The sequence below is a fragment of the Ciconia boyciana genome, chromosome 14 (genome assembly GCF_034638445.1).
Source record: "Ciconia boyciana chromosome 14, ASM3463844v1, whole genome shotgun sequence".
NCBI classification, from domain to species: Eukaryota; Metazoa; Chordata; class Aves; order Ciconiiformes; family Ciconiidae; genus Ciconia; species Ciconia boyciana.
The window spans coordinates 16,617,003-16,629,041 of NC_132947.1; the positions used below are offsets into that span (position 1 = coordinate 16,617,003).

A 12,039-nucleotide genomic window follows, 5' to 3' on the forward strand; every position below is an offset into this window, starting at 1 on the left:
TAATGTTTTTATAAATGATCTGGATGTGGGAGTCAAATGTACATTAAGGCATTTTGCCGATGACACTAAATTAGGAGGAGCTGTGGACTCCCTCAAGGTTAGAGAGGCCTTACAGAGATCTGGATAGACTAGAGAGCTGGGCTATCACCAACCGTATGAAATTTAACAAGAGCAAGTGCCGGATTCTGCACCTGGGACGGGGTAATCCTGGTTATACATACAAGCTGGAGGACGAGAGGCTGGAGAGCAGCCCCGCGGAAAGAGATCTGGGGGTTTGGGTTGATGGCAAGTTGAATATGAGTCAACAGTGCGCCCTGGCAGCCAAAAGGGCCAGCCGTGTCCTGGGGTGCATCAAGCACAGCATAGCGAGCCCGTCAAGGGGGGTGATTGTCCCACGCCGCACTGCACTGGTGCGGCCCCACCTCGAGGACTGTGTGCAGTTTTGGGGACCTCAACATAGGAAGGACATCAAACTCTTAGAGTGTGTCCAGAGGAGGGCGACCAAGATGGTGAAAGGTCTCGAGGGCAAGACTTACGAGGAGCGGCTGAGGTCACTTGGCTTGTTCAGCTTGGAGAAGAGAAGGCTGAGGGGTGCCCTCATCGCAGTCTACAACTTCCTCAAGGGGGGCAGCGGAGGGGGAGGTGCTGATCTCCTCTCTCTGGTGACCAGCGATAGGACACGAGGGAATGGAGTGAAGCTGCGTCAGGGGAAGTTCAGATTGGACATTAGGAAAAGGTTCTTCACTGAGAGGGTGGTCGGCCGCTGGAACAGGCTCCCCAGGGAAGCGGTCACGGCACCAAGCCTGTCAGAGTTCAGGGAGCGTCTGGATGACGCTCTTAGTCATATGGTTTAGTTTTAGGTAGTCCTGCGGGGAGCAGGGATTTGGACTCGATGATCCTTATGGGTCCCTTCCAACTCGAGATACTCTGTGATTCTATGATAATGCGGCAACCCAGGAGCCCACATGCCCTGCAGAGCAGGCGCCCAGCCCACTGTGCTGCACTGGCACAGGGCCCCAGACATCACAGCTCTGGTTTAAAACTCAAGAGGTTTTGATCGGCCACAAATGGTCCAAGTGATGTGGGATAGCCACAGAGAACCTCTAAGATGGCAACAGCAGCAGCCTCTGCCTCCCAAGGTTTGGGAGGAGCACAGATATAGGAGGAGTGTGAGGTATCAATGTGGGGGGAGATGGCTGGAGAGGCACCAGTTAGAGAGGACATTTCCGCATACCTGGTATGATGAAGGCAGTTGTTGGCAGGTGGGTGCTCTGCACAGTGCTCTCGGTGGTGACCACATGGACGCTGACCTCCCCAGCGGCATTCCCCTTCGTGCTTCTCACAACCTCCATCTCTGCTCTGCTGTCCATCACCTTGCCTGGGCACAGAGCAAGACACTGGAAGACAGCAAGAAAGAAATCAAGTTGCGCACAAGTACAAACACGACAAAGGAGTGAGAAGGAGACTGCGGAGGATGGTCCCTCCCTTTCCACCATCTCCCAGCAGAAACCCCGGTAAGACGTATTAAAGGCCCATTGAACCCAACAGAGAACAGCATGAAGGTCACAGCTGGTACCAACATGACCTAGTAAAGGCCCTGTTGCGAGATCCCAGCTCAGAGCCTGCAAACGCCGAGGGCTTTTTCTTACCTGGCACCACCATAAGATGGTACAAGCACAGCAGGTCCACCACAGGCTATGGCTGCTCCTGGGTCCCACTGGGGCCTACACTGCTCTGATGCAGACTGTGACTGAGGGTTGGCAAATCCTACCCTGGAGAATACGAGGCCCCTGAAGTTCCCCTTCCAGCTCTCCCGTTGGGCAGTCGTCCTTGATCTTCTAAGTGGCTGTAGGAGAGAATTTCACAAGTGACAGGAGTTAGCTAGGGGCGGGGGGGGGGGCAGAACATGAAGTCCACTGCATGCAGCTGAGTTTCTCACAGGACTGGTGATGTTCAACCCATTTAGCCATAAATTTCAAGGAGTAGGCAAGGTGTCAGGGCCCTGAGGGCACTACTGGGCCTTACTGGCCCTGACCAGCCTCCCCTGGAACCCCCACCCATGGGCCCAGGGGCTCCATGTCAGCCCACCCTCAGCCTGTCTACGCTGCTCTGCAGCAGTGCTGGTCTCCAGCCACTGTCTGGCAGCAGCGGGACCTGACCTGCTGGCTGGCATCCTGGCTTCATCTCGGACCTTGCCTGGTGACCTGAGCTCCTAGCTGGAGCTGGCCACAGTTGCCCTGCCAGCTGCCTTCCTCGGTTCCCCGTCCCTGGGGCAGCAGCTGGCCCCTGCTGTGCCCCAGCAGCCAGGATGGTGCCTACACCAGGATGTCCCCAGACCAGGGCCTGCCTGCAAGCCGGAGGGAAGAACAGCGTTGCCTCCCAGTGCCCAGTGCGGCTCGGCGAGGGAGGGCTCTCAGCGCTGCTCCTGCCCTAGTGAAAACACAATGGACCCACAGAGCTAAGCAGAAAACCAGCAGTACCATCGGATGCGCTCAGGGAAGGCAGATCTCTCCGTGACTATTGAAAATGATGGTCCGAGTGTCCCAGAGACTGCTGGAGTCTGAGGACACTGGGCTGGGGAAGGATTTTGGAACTGCCCTGTTTCCTACACCCTCTTCAAAGCACTTGCTGCTGGGATAGAGGCAGGGCTGGTATGGGGCTAAGTAGGGGACCATGCTCATGTCTTGGTTGCTTTTGATGCAACCTGAATTTGAAAGAGAAGACAGCCATGTGGAAAACAGGATGATCATTTCAGTGAAGCACGGTTAAATAAGAATTTGGCTACAAAGGGCAAAGTCTGGAATTTTAAAACCTGAGACATTAAGTTAAAGGCATTACAACCAGAGGGTAAAGAGTGGGACGGTGTGCTCACGTTAGGGGAAGATCTACTTCTTCCTCTCTCTTACCGTGCTGTCAGGTTTGTGATCAGAAATAACTGATGTTCAACTGACAGATGGTACAGACCTTTAAGGCCCTCCAGGTGCAACGTCAGAAAAGCACAGTTAAGTGTCAGGAGAACTGAAGGAACTGAAGGAACTCAGCTGGACACCGGACTCCAACTGAAAGCCAAAACGAATTTGGCAGCCAACCTGTCTTGGTGCTTCCTAATACCCAGTAGGAACCTATCTGCTTTCTTAGGCACTTAAATCTGATACTTATCCTTGATTCATCACTTGGGTCAAATGTTTCAAGGACAACTCCTCGTTTTGTGTGAGCTGTTGGCTTTTTTTTATTATTTAAACAGAACTTGGGACTGGAAATGCCTAGAAAGGAAGAGAAATAACTAGATCCAGTGCCCAAGCTGGGTGATGCTCAAACTCATCTCTGTACAGCAGTCTATGATGTGAACACAATAGCAAATAATTGCACAGGAAATAACCAGCAGTAATTATCACGTGTCAAATACTCTCCAAATCCTTGTGGGGCTGCCTGCCGATGCTGTCGAGACTGGTTCTCCTGTGCCTTATGAGTTCAGGGTGAATAGAATGAATTTGGATTATAGATTGCGGTGCTATTCCCTAAACTGGAAGAACTAAATAACTGAGATTTAGGACTTAACCTCCAGACAATCTCTCCTCCAACAACCTCCTGGGAAAGGCCTCGCTGCAGCAAAGGGCACGTCCCCCCACCGCACCACAGCTGGGCCGCCCAGCTCACAGGGTCAGGAGCCCTCCAAGGAGCTTGAGGGAGGCAGAGGAGCCCATCCAGCCCACGGCCTTGCCCTACAACAAACTGTCACTCCTGTTCCTCTTATCTGCCCCTCAGCAGTGGTGTCTGTGTTTCCCCCGGCACCTCTGGCCAGAGCAACCTCTTTCTTGTTGGCGGAAACCTTTCCCTAACACCTTGACCCAACTCCTGCCCTTCGAGCACATGTGGAGCACAAATTCTGCAAACAACTCCCCCCGCACGTGTCCTGCTCCATCCCATGGGGGAGCAAAGACTTTGATGTCATGGACACCACAAAACCTTATGCTTACAGGTGTCTCAAGCCACGTTTCTCTCCTTTTAAGATCCATGGGGGAGACAGGCCCAAAGCTATTCCAAGGGCACACATGAGCAGCAAGAACATTGTTGGTGTGAACTTGTAAGCACATCGTTGCCACAGCTGAAACCCAGTGACTCCCAGGGCTCTCCCACCTCTTGTCAAGGGCTTCCATGGTGTTGGACAACCAACACTGCTCACATCAACCATAGCACACACTGTTAAACTTTTAACTCAGGATTTCTGAGATAACCCCCGCACAACCAGTTGCAAGCCCCAGAGCACTGCTCTGGATCACTGCCCCGCAATGCTCTGGAGCCTTGCTGGTGGGACGGCTGTGAGCATGACATGATACCCGGGTTGCAGAACTCCATCCCCAACCCGGAGGAGTGAGAATCAGGACTGGAGACATTGTTTGCAGCTCACAGTTTTCAAAACTCTGGCAGAAAAACCCGTGGAAGCCCAACCTGCTGTGAAATATCTCAGGTCAGGGGCAGCGTATGAGGAAAAAGGGAGAAGAGAACAAGCATCTCTGTAAAGGAGCACAGCCACAGCTATGATCTGCCCTAGCATCGGTGTCACAGCAGGACAAAGGCAATGGCACACATACCTTTGGACAACCCCGCTCCCTGAGAGCAGGACCTCTGACTGATGTCAGGGAGAGGATGCCTGTGGCTGAGACAAGACTGGTTGCTTCAGCGCATGATGCCAGAGCCCGGGCAGGTACCACCACCCTAGAGATCACTTCAAGGGGTCTCCTGCAAGCCCTGGTACAACCCATTAAGGATCGCAGGATAATTCAGGCTGGAAGGAACCTCAGGAGGTCTCTAGTCCAACCTCCTGCTCACAGTAGGGTCAGCTATGGGATCGGACCAGGTTGGTCAGGGCTTTATCCAGTCTAGTCTTGAAAACCTCCCAGGATGGAAACCATAATTCCTGCAAATTAGCACAGCAATCAGCAAATCAAACTAACATGTTCCCTTTCTGGTGACTGCTCTGGACAATGAACAACAGTTTATTTATTTTCTACTTTTTTTATTAAGTTGGGATCTTAAAAAGCTTTTGGCCTACATGTGACTTCTGATAAAACTCATAAACTCATAAACTCATAAACTTCTGATAAAACATGTGACTTCTGAACTCAGTGACTTCTGATAAAACTCTGCCTGCCCCAACAGGACCAGAATTAGGCCAACACTTAGCAGCTTTCAAAAATCCCACCATCCAGATTTTAAAATAGCAAGCAATTGTAGAGGTGAAAACTGCTTTGGACTTATCAGTGAGGCCCCAAGTTCTCCATTTTTCCTGGTATTGAGTGTAACTCCACATGTCTTACAGAGGGTGTAGGTCAGCCCCACTCCCCAACAAGCCAGCCATTCAGTCTTTCCTTTAGGTTCACAGGGACCTAAAACTCTGCACACCCACTCCTCTCTTCTGCCTTCTGCTGAGGGACAGCTAAGGACCTTGAGCTCCCATTCTGGAGAAGCCAGAAAGGAGAAAAGCCACCCTAGGAAACCCTGGCTACACACACAGGCTGACCTGTGGTCCCTCCAGAGACCACCACAACAGGCTGGCTGGAAGGTGGAATTTTTCAAGACAACCTTCATCCAGAAGCGCTCTCTTTCTTGGTCTGCTTTGCTCCAGTAAAGCAGTTCTTGCAATCACGTTCTCCATGTATGAGTACGTACGTGCATATGGCCATCTGCCTGCAGTCAGACCCTGCCAGCCTATTTCAACCAGTTTTGACAGCAAGACTAGATGTCTCTGTTAACAGTGGTCTCTACCAGAGTAAAACCTTCAAGTTTGGGAAACCAAGCATCTGCACAGAGAACGGGGTCTCTGCATTGCCCCTCACCTCGCAGGGGAGGGCATCAGTGCGGAGCACAGGCTGAACTTCCTGAGCACCAGAGAGCGGCTGGGGACAGCTGATGTGTGCACAAATATTCACACGTGCAGAGGAAACTGGCCACAAAACACCCATTTTATGGCAACCAGGCTTCGCTGGTTCTGCTGCTTACAAAGCTTCTACCTCATCAAACAAGAAACGTTGGGTGTTGGCACACCAGCGCTCCGGACCAGTGACACAGGGGCTTGGAAAGCGAGCATTTCTACGGTTGCTATACATGTGAGCCTCCAACTCTGCCACAGTCTCACACCCGCCCTCTCGCAAAACCACAGCAAGGCCAGGGAATGATCTGCTGCTTGGAAAGAGGAGGGATACACTGCGTGCAACAGGCAACAGAGGAGCACAGAGAAAAGCAGCTCCCAGCACAGAAACGCTGCACAGCCCTGTCAGAGCTTTATAAAGCACAGTCTGGTTGAAATATGTCTTTCTTTTCATCACAAAATTGGCTCAAAATAATGGTATTTCAACATGTTTATTGGCTTTGTGGCTTCTCATATTTTTAAATATTCCTGGAACCTGCACTGGTATATGCTGGGGACCACCCAGCTGGAAAGCTAAAGCTTGACAGAAAAGGCCCTGGTGCACACCACATTGAACATGAGCCAGCAACGTGCCCTTGTGGCAAAGATGGCCAACAGTATCCTAGGAAATTGTCCCAGCAGGCAGAGGGAGGTGATCCTTCCCCTCTGCTCAGCACTGCTGAGGCCACCCCTGGAGTGCTGGGTCTAGTGCTGGGCTCCCCAGTACAAGAGAGACAGGGACAGACTGGAGAGAGTCCGGCAAAGGGCCGTGAAGGAGATGAAGGGCCTGGAGCATCGAGCTACGAGGAGAGGCTGAGAGCTGGAACTGTTCAGCCTGGAGCAGAGCAGGCGGATCTCATCCGTGTGTATAAATACCTGGAGGGAGGGTGCAGAGAGGACGGAGCCAGGCTCTTCTCAGTGGTGCCCAGGGACAGGACCAGCGGCCATGGGCACAAACTGGAGCACAGGGGGGTCCCTCTGAACATCAGGAAACACTTTTCCACTGTCAGGGTGACGGAGCACTGGCACAGTTGCCCAGGGAAGTGGTGGAGTGTCCATCCTTGGAGACACCCAAAAGCCGCCTGGACACGGCCCTGGGCAGCTGGCTCTGGGTGGCCCTGATGGAGCAGGGGGCTGGACAAGGTGACCTCCGGAGGTGCCTCCAACCTCAACCAGCCAGTGATTCTGTGAATTATTTTTTCAGGAATTTCCTCAGCCATAACAGAGAATTTCCCCATCCTGAACAGCAGCTGAGGTATGGATTATTAATTACCTCCAGTGGCAAAATTGAGCCTTTAAGAAAAAGCACCAGCTGGGATCATGCTAAAACTGGAAGTGGTACACCAGAGCACTGCAGAGACATGGTGGGCTGGGAGCTGCTCCCTTGGATCTTCCCCTGTCTTCTGGTATTGCCCAGGGCAGGCATTTAAGAGACTAACTGCACTGCAGAAAGTATTTGCTCCATATATACATAGGAGCATACTCAGTAACACCCTTTGCACAGGCAGGTGGCCCAGTGGAGAAAGGCAAACACACGCCTCTTCCCTTCCAAATCTGACTGTTGCTTTACACCCAGGAGGCAATGTCTCCTCTGAAATAAACCAGGGGCCACAAAGTCCTCCAAGGTTCTGCTGCAGCATGGGGTGAGGTTTGGAATGGACCGCGGTATTTATCAACATATCAACAGGATGAAATGTCCTTCTGTGCAGTTCACGTTGCACATTTCAAAATAGCGGACAGATTCTGTGAAGATAGACATCAGAGGGAGAAGGGCAAGAAAGCAGTAAGCTGCCTTCAGCTTTAGGTTCAGACACAGCTAACAAAGCAGAGACACTTGGGCTGGGTGTCACCTGCTGTCCCCAGGAGTGTCACTGCCACCAGGACTAGCTCTTGGGCCTGTGGATCTGCTCAGACCCACAAGTGGGGAGAACGAGCAGTTACCAGTGATCTCATGTGCCACCCCAAAGGGAGCAAGGTGACGCCATCCAAGCTCAATGCTGAGGCCAGAAGGCAGCCTGAAGCCTGGGTGCTGACCCCCAGCCACTGCTGAGAGAAGCACAAAGGGGACACCCGCATCCCACCCTCCACTCTGCTGCCATAAGCCCCTGCCTACTGATAGCGCCAGCCCTGCTGCAGCATCCAGCCCTGCACAGAGTTAGGGCATAACACAGGATATTTTTCCACAAGTACAAGCTACACTTATAAGCAGGTGGAAACATCCAAAGAGGATTCAAACATGATCCTGAAATATTTCAAAACATCCAGTCTCTTATCTTCTTCTATAACTAGTAAAGAAATAAATCCAGAACCTGTCCTAGACCATGTGGATCATCCTCTCCGTAGCCTGGGCTGTTTGTTCTGTGTCCTGCTGGGCTGGACTAATGCCCTCCATGCTGCAGGACCCTTTCAAGGACTGCGGCCGTGTCATCTTCAGGCTCCAGGACAGCACGTGCTCATGCAGTGTTTGAGAAACACGAGAACAAACATGGTCAAGCTCCTACTCTGGAAGGGGCTTCCAACCTCTGCGTGTCCCAGACAGGATCCCTTGGGAAAGCCAGAGAAGAACAGTCCCATTCCCTGCCTCTGCTGGACACCGCTGGGTCACGCCTGGGCAGCACCTTGCACCACACACACCCAGCTGGGACCGGTCAGCCCAGTGGGACCGGCAGCCGCACCAGTACAGAACTTGGCCAAAGGAAATAAGCACCTCCACGTCCTTTTTTTCAGTTTTTGGTAAGATATCCCCCACCGTTGGGCGTAGTGACTCGCCTTGGGAAAAAACCGCACCTAAATGTTACAGTCCTAAAACGGCCCCCAGCCGGCCCCGCGGGGCGCAGGGCGGGCAGCCCCCGGCCCGCTCCACGCCGCTGCCGGCCCCGCCGCCGCCAGGTCGCAGCCCCCGCCCCCCGCCGCGGCCCGGCCGGCACCGTCCCCCCGCCGCCCCCTTGGCCGGGACGCGGCGCCGCCGGGCCTGGGCCGCCCCGCCCCGCCCGCCCGGGGCGGCTTCCGATAAAGGGCGGCAATGGCGGAGCGGCCCTCCCCCGCCGGGCCCGGGGCCGCCCCGGCTGCAGGGGGCGGCGCGGAGCAGGGCCCGGCCCCGGCCCCGCCATCCCGGCCCCGGCAGGCCCCGGCCCGGGCCTCGCCTGTGGCGAAAATCAAAGGCGGCGAGCCCGGGCGGGGAGGCGGCCTCCGGGCTGGGCAGTGCCCGGCCGCGCTCCTTACCTCCACGGCGGGGCCCGGCGGCCGGGGCCCGGCCAGGGCGCTGCTCCGAGCCGCAGCGGGGCTGCCCGGCCCGGCGTGCGCTGCGCAGAGCCGCGTTACGGCTGGGCCGCCGCCGCGGCGCCCGCACGGCCCGGCCCGGCCCGGGGCTGGCGGGGCTGCGAGCAGGGCCGCACCGGGCGGCGGGGCTGGGGCGGCGGGAGGGGCGCTGGGCCGGGCCGTGCGTGAGTGTGAGTGAGAGAGAGAGTGAGTGTGCGTGCGTGTGAGACAGGGAGCGAGTGAGCGTGAGTGTGAGAGCGCGCGTGAGTGTGCGCGAGTGTGCGCGGGGGAGGCGGCGGTAATTGGGCAGGTTGGAGATGCATGCACTTAATGAGCGCCGTCGCCCTGGCAACCCGTGTGTTCCTCCACGCCGCAGTGGCAGTGTTTAATCCCGCCGCAGGATTTCGGGGAGCTGCCTGCCGGCGCGCGGGGAGGGTCGCCATGGCAACGCCCGGGCCGCGGAGTGTCGTCCCCCCCCCCGCCCGGGCCGGGCGCCCCGAGGCCGCCCCCGCCCGCTCCCCCGGCCAGGCCCGCGGCCGAGGCCGGCGGGCACGGAGCCGCCTGTCGCTGCAGTGCTGAGGAGCCCGGAGCTGGCACTGGTCACCTGAAGGCCGGTGCTGAGCCCCGGGGTCCGGCGTCCCCCATCCTCAGCCTGCACGGGGCTGTGAGGTGGCTGACGCGCAGTTTTCCACTGTTTGTCGCTCTTGGCTTAGATGGGGCACGGGGGGCCTTGAAAGCCAGAAGCTGCTTTTTGTCCGAGTCACTAATACTGACCTAACCCCCCTCGGAGAGCAGTGGGACTCCGCCGCTGACGGTAACGTGTCCTCCTCTCGTTAGCAGCCAAGAGGCCCCGGAGACCAAACCATTTCCGCAGGCCTCGCCTGAGGTCGGCGGGCACGGGCTGCCCCAGCCAAGTGGGGGAAGCCTCTCCTCCTCAGCACCCGTACCGCGGGCTCAAGGAATAACCAGCGAATGTTAACATGAAATCCCCGGGATCACTGGGAACCGAAAGGATCACTCGAACTAGCTCTCTGGAGGAAATGCAGGACTTGCTCTTGCACAGCGCTGAGTAGTGCTTCCGAAGTGCTCTGGTCAAAAACCAGGGCAGCTTACCTGCCCACCCTCTAGGATTTCATGGCCACGCAAGTGTGCCTTTTAGACAGTTACACAATGTGTCTGTCCCACTTATCCACAGAAGGTGGGAGCGGAAGGAACCGAGACTGGAAGAACAAGGACCAAAATGCACAAAAAGCTGCGGAGAACGGCACTCGATGCGTGTTGGACCGGCTGGGGAGAGGCGACTGCGTACTCACCGTGCAGGCCAGCTCCCGCCCTACCGAACCTAGGGCAAGGAGCGGTGTTGCTCGCTTTGGGGAGTGCAGGAACAAGCTCTTTGTTTCTAGCGTGAATATCTGCCAGTTTTTTATCACCTTGAGTTTTGTACTCTGAAATTTTTAATACATTAAAAAAGATGGAGTCAAAGACTCTGATTAAGCAATTAGATCCTGAAAATCAGGAAGTAACAGGCATTTCCTTTGCTGCTACTGCCTTCTTCCCCCTTTTCAAATAACCCTGCAGTGGCACGGTATAGAAAAAGGTCTTCCCATATAAATCCTTTTATGCTGCAGTGGGAGGGTCAAACAGATTCAAATCAGGAGCAGAGTGAAACTCAGTCACTTGAAAAGCAACCCAGCAATTGCCTTCTCCCATCGGTTCCCTGTTCCTGGCTATGCTTGCCATAAAAAAATCATGAATTCGGAATGATGAATTCCTGGGAAACAGCTACTTTAGGCAAAAAAGAGAAGGCATCCCTGGCTTCCCAGCAAGCCCTCTGGCTGATGTAATACCAGACCATTTCTCCCTCCTGTGCCTCAACTGCCATTTCCGTGACCTCTGTTGTAAAGCATCTTAACTTACGTGTACAAGCTGGAGGACGAGAGGCTGGAGAGCAGCCCCGCGGAAAGAGATCTGGGGGTTTGGGTTGATGGCAAGTTGAATATGAGTCAACAGTGCGCCCTGGCAGCCAAAAGGGCCAGCCGTGTCCTGGGGTGCATCGAGCACAGCATAGCGAGCCCGTCGAGGGGGGTGATTGTCCCACACCGCACTGCACTGGTGCGGCCCCACCTCGAGGACTGTGTGCAGTTTTGGGGACCTCAACATAGGAAGGACATCAAACTCTTAGAGTGTGTCCAGAGGAGGGCGACCAAGATGGTGAAAGGTCTCGAGGGCAAGACTTACGAGGAGCGGCTGAGGTCACTTGGCTTGTTCAGCTTGGAGAAGAGAAGGCTGAGGGGTGCCCTCATCGCAGTCTACAACTTCCTCAAGGGGGGCAGCGGAGGGGGAGGTGCTGATCTCCTCTCTCTGGTGACCAGCGATAGGACACGAGGGAATGGAGTGAAGCTGCGTCAGGGGAAGTTCAGATTGGACATTAGGAAAAGGTTCTTCACTGAGAGGGTGGTCGGCCGCTGGAACAGGCTCCCCAGGGAAGTGGTCACGGCACCAAGCCTGTCAGAGTTCAGGGAGCGTCTGGACGACGCTCTTAGTCATATGGTTTAGTTTTAGGTAGTCCTGCGGGGAGCAGGGATTTGGACTCGATGATCCTTATGGGTCCCTTCCAACTCGAGATACTCTGTGATTCTATGAACTTTTGTTTATTTAAACTTAGCTCTTAGTAATGCTTTTATTATTTAATTTATTCTGACATGGCTTATCAGACTCCGCTATGCCATTAATACCACTAGACCTAACTAGTGCAGGCTGCAGTAGGGCTGTGCTTAACAAGAGATGCTCTGGGACACGTTAGGCCAGGATTCATCCCACACATTCTGCTATTCACAGGATGGCCGCATCTGCAGGTGGTTGTGCCCGCCACT

The 12,039-nt window shown here is 55.0% G+C and overlaps 1 protein-coding gene across 2 annotated transcripts in view; it reads right to left on the reverse strand.

Moving 5' to 3' along the window:
* L3MBTL1 (L3MBTL histone methyl-lysine binding protein 1) overlaps window positions 1-9,563 on the reverse strand; it is a 31,680-nt gene extending 22,117 nt beyond the window's left edge. Inside the window, exons 1-3 of one of the 2 annotated variants that reach the window (XM_072879311.1) lie at window positions 9,131-9,563; window positions 1,650-1,846; window positions 1,235-1,397 (exon numbers count right to left, since the gene is read on the reverse strand). In XM_072879311.1, the coding sequence (XP_072735412.1) occupies window positions 1,235-1,370 (136 nt within the window). In that variant the 5' untranslated portion in view covers window positions 1,371-1,397; window positions 1,650-1,846; window positions 9,131-9,563. The remainder of the gene's footprint in view (window positions 1-1,234; window positions 1,398-1,649; window positions 1,847-9,130) is intronic. The other variant, XM_072879313.1, reaches the window with a different exon arrangement.
* Window positions 9,564-12,039: the final 2,476 nt, after the last annotated feature.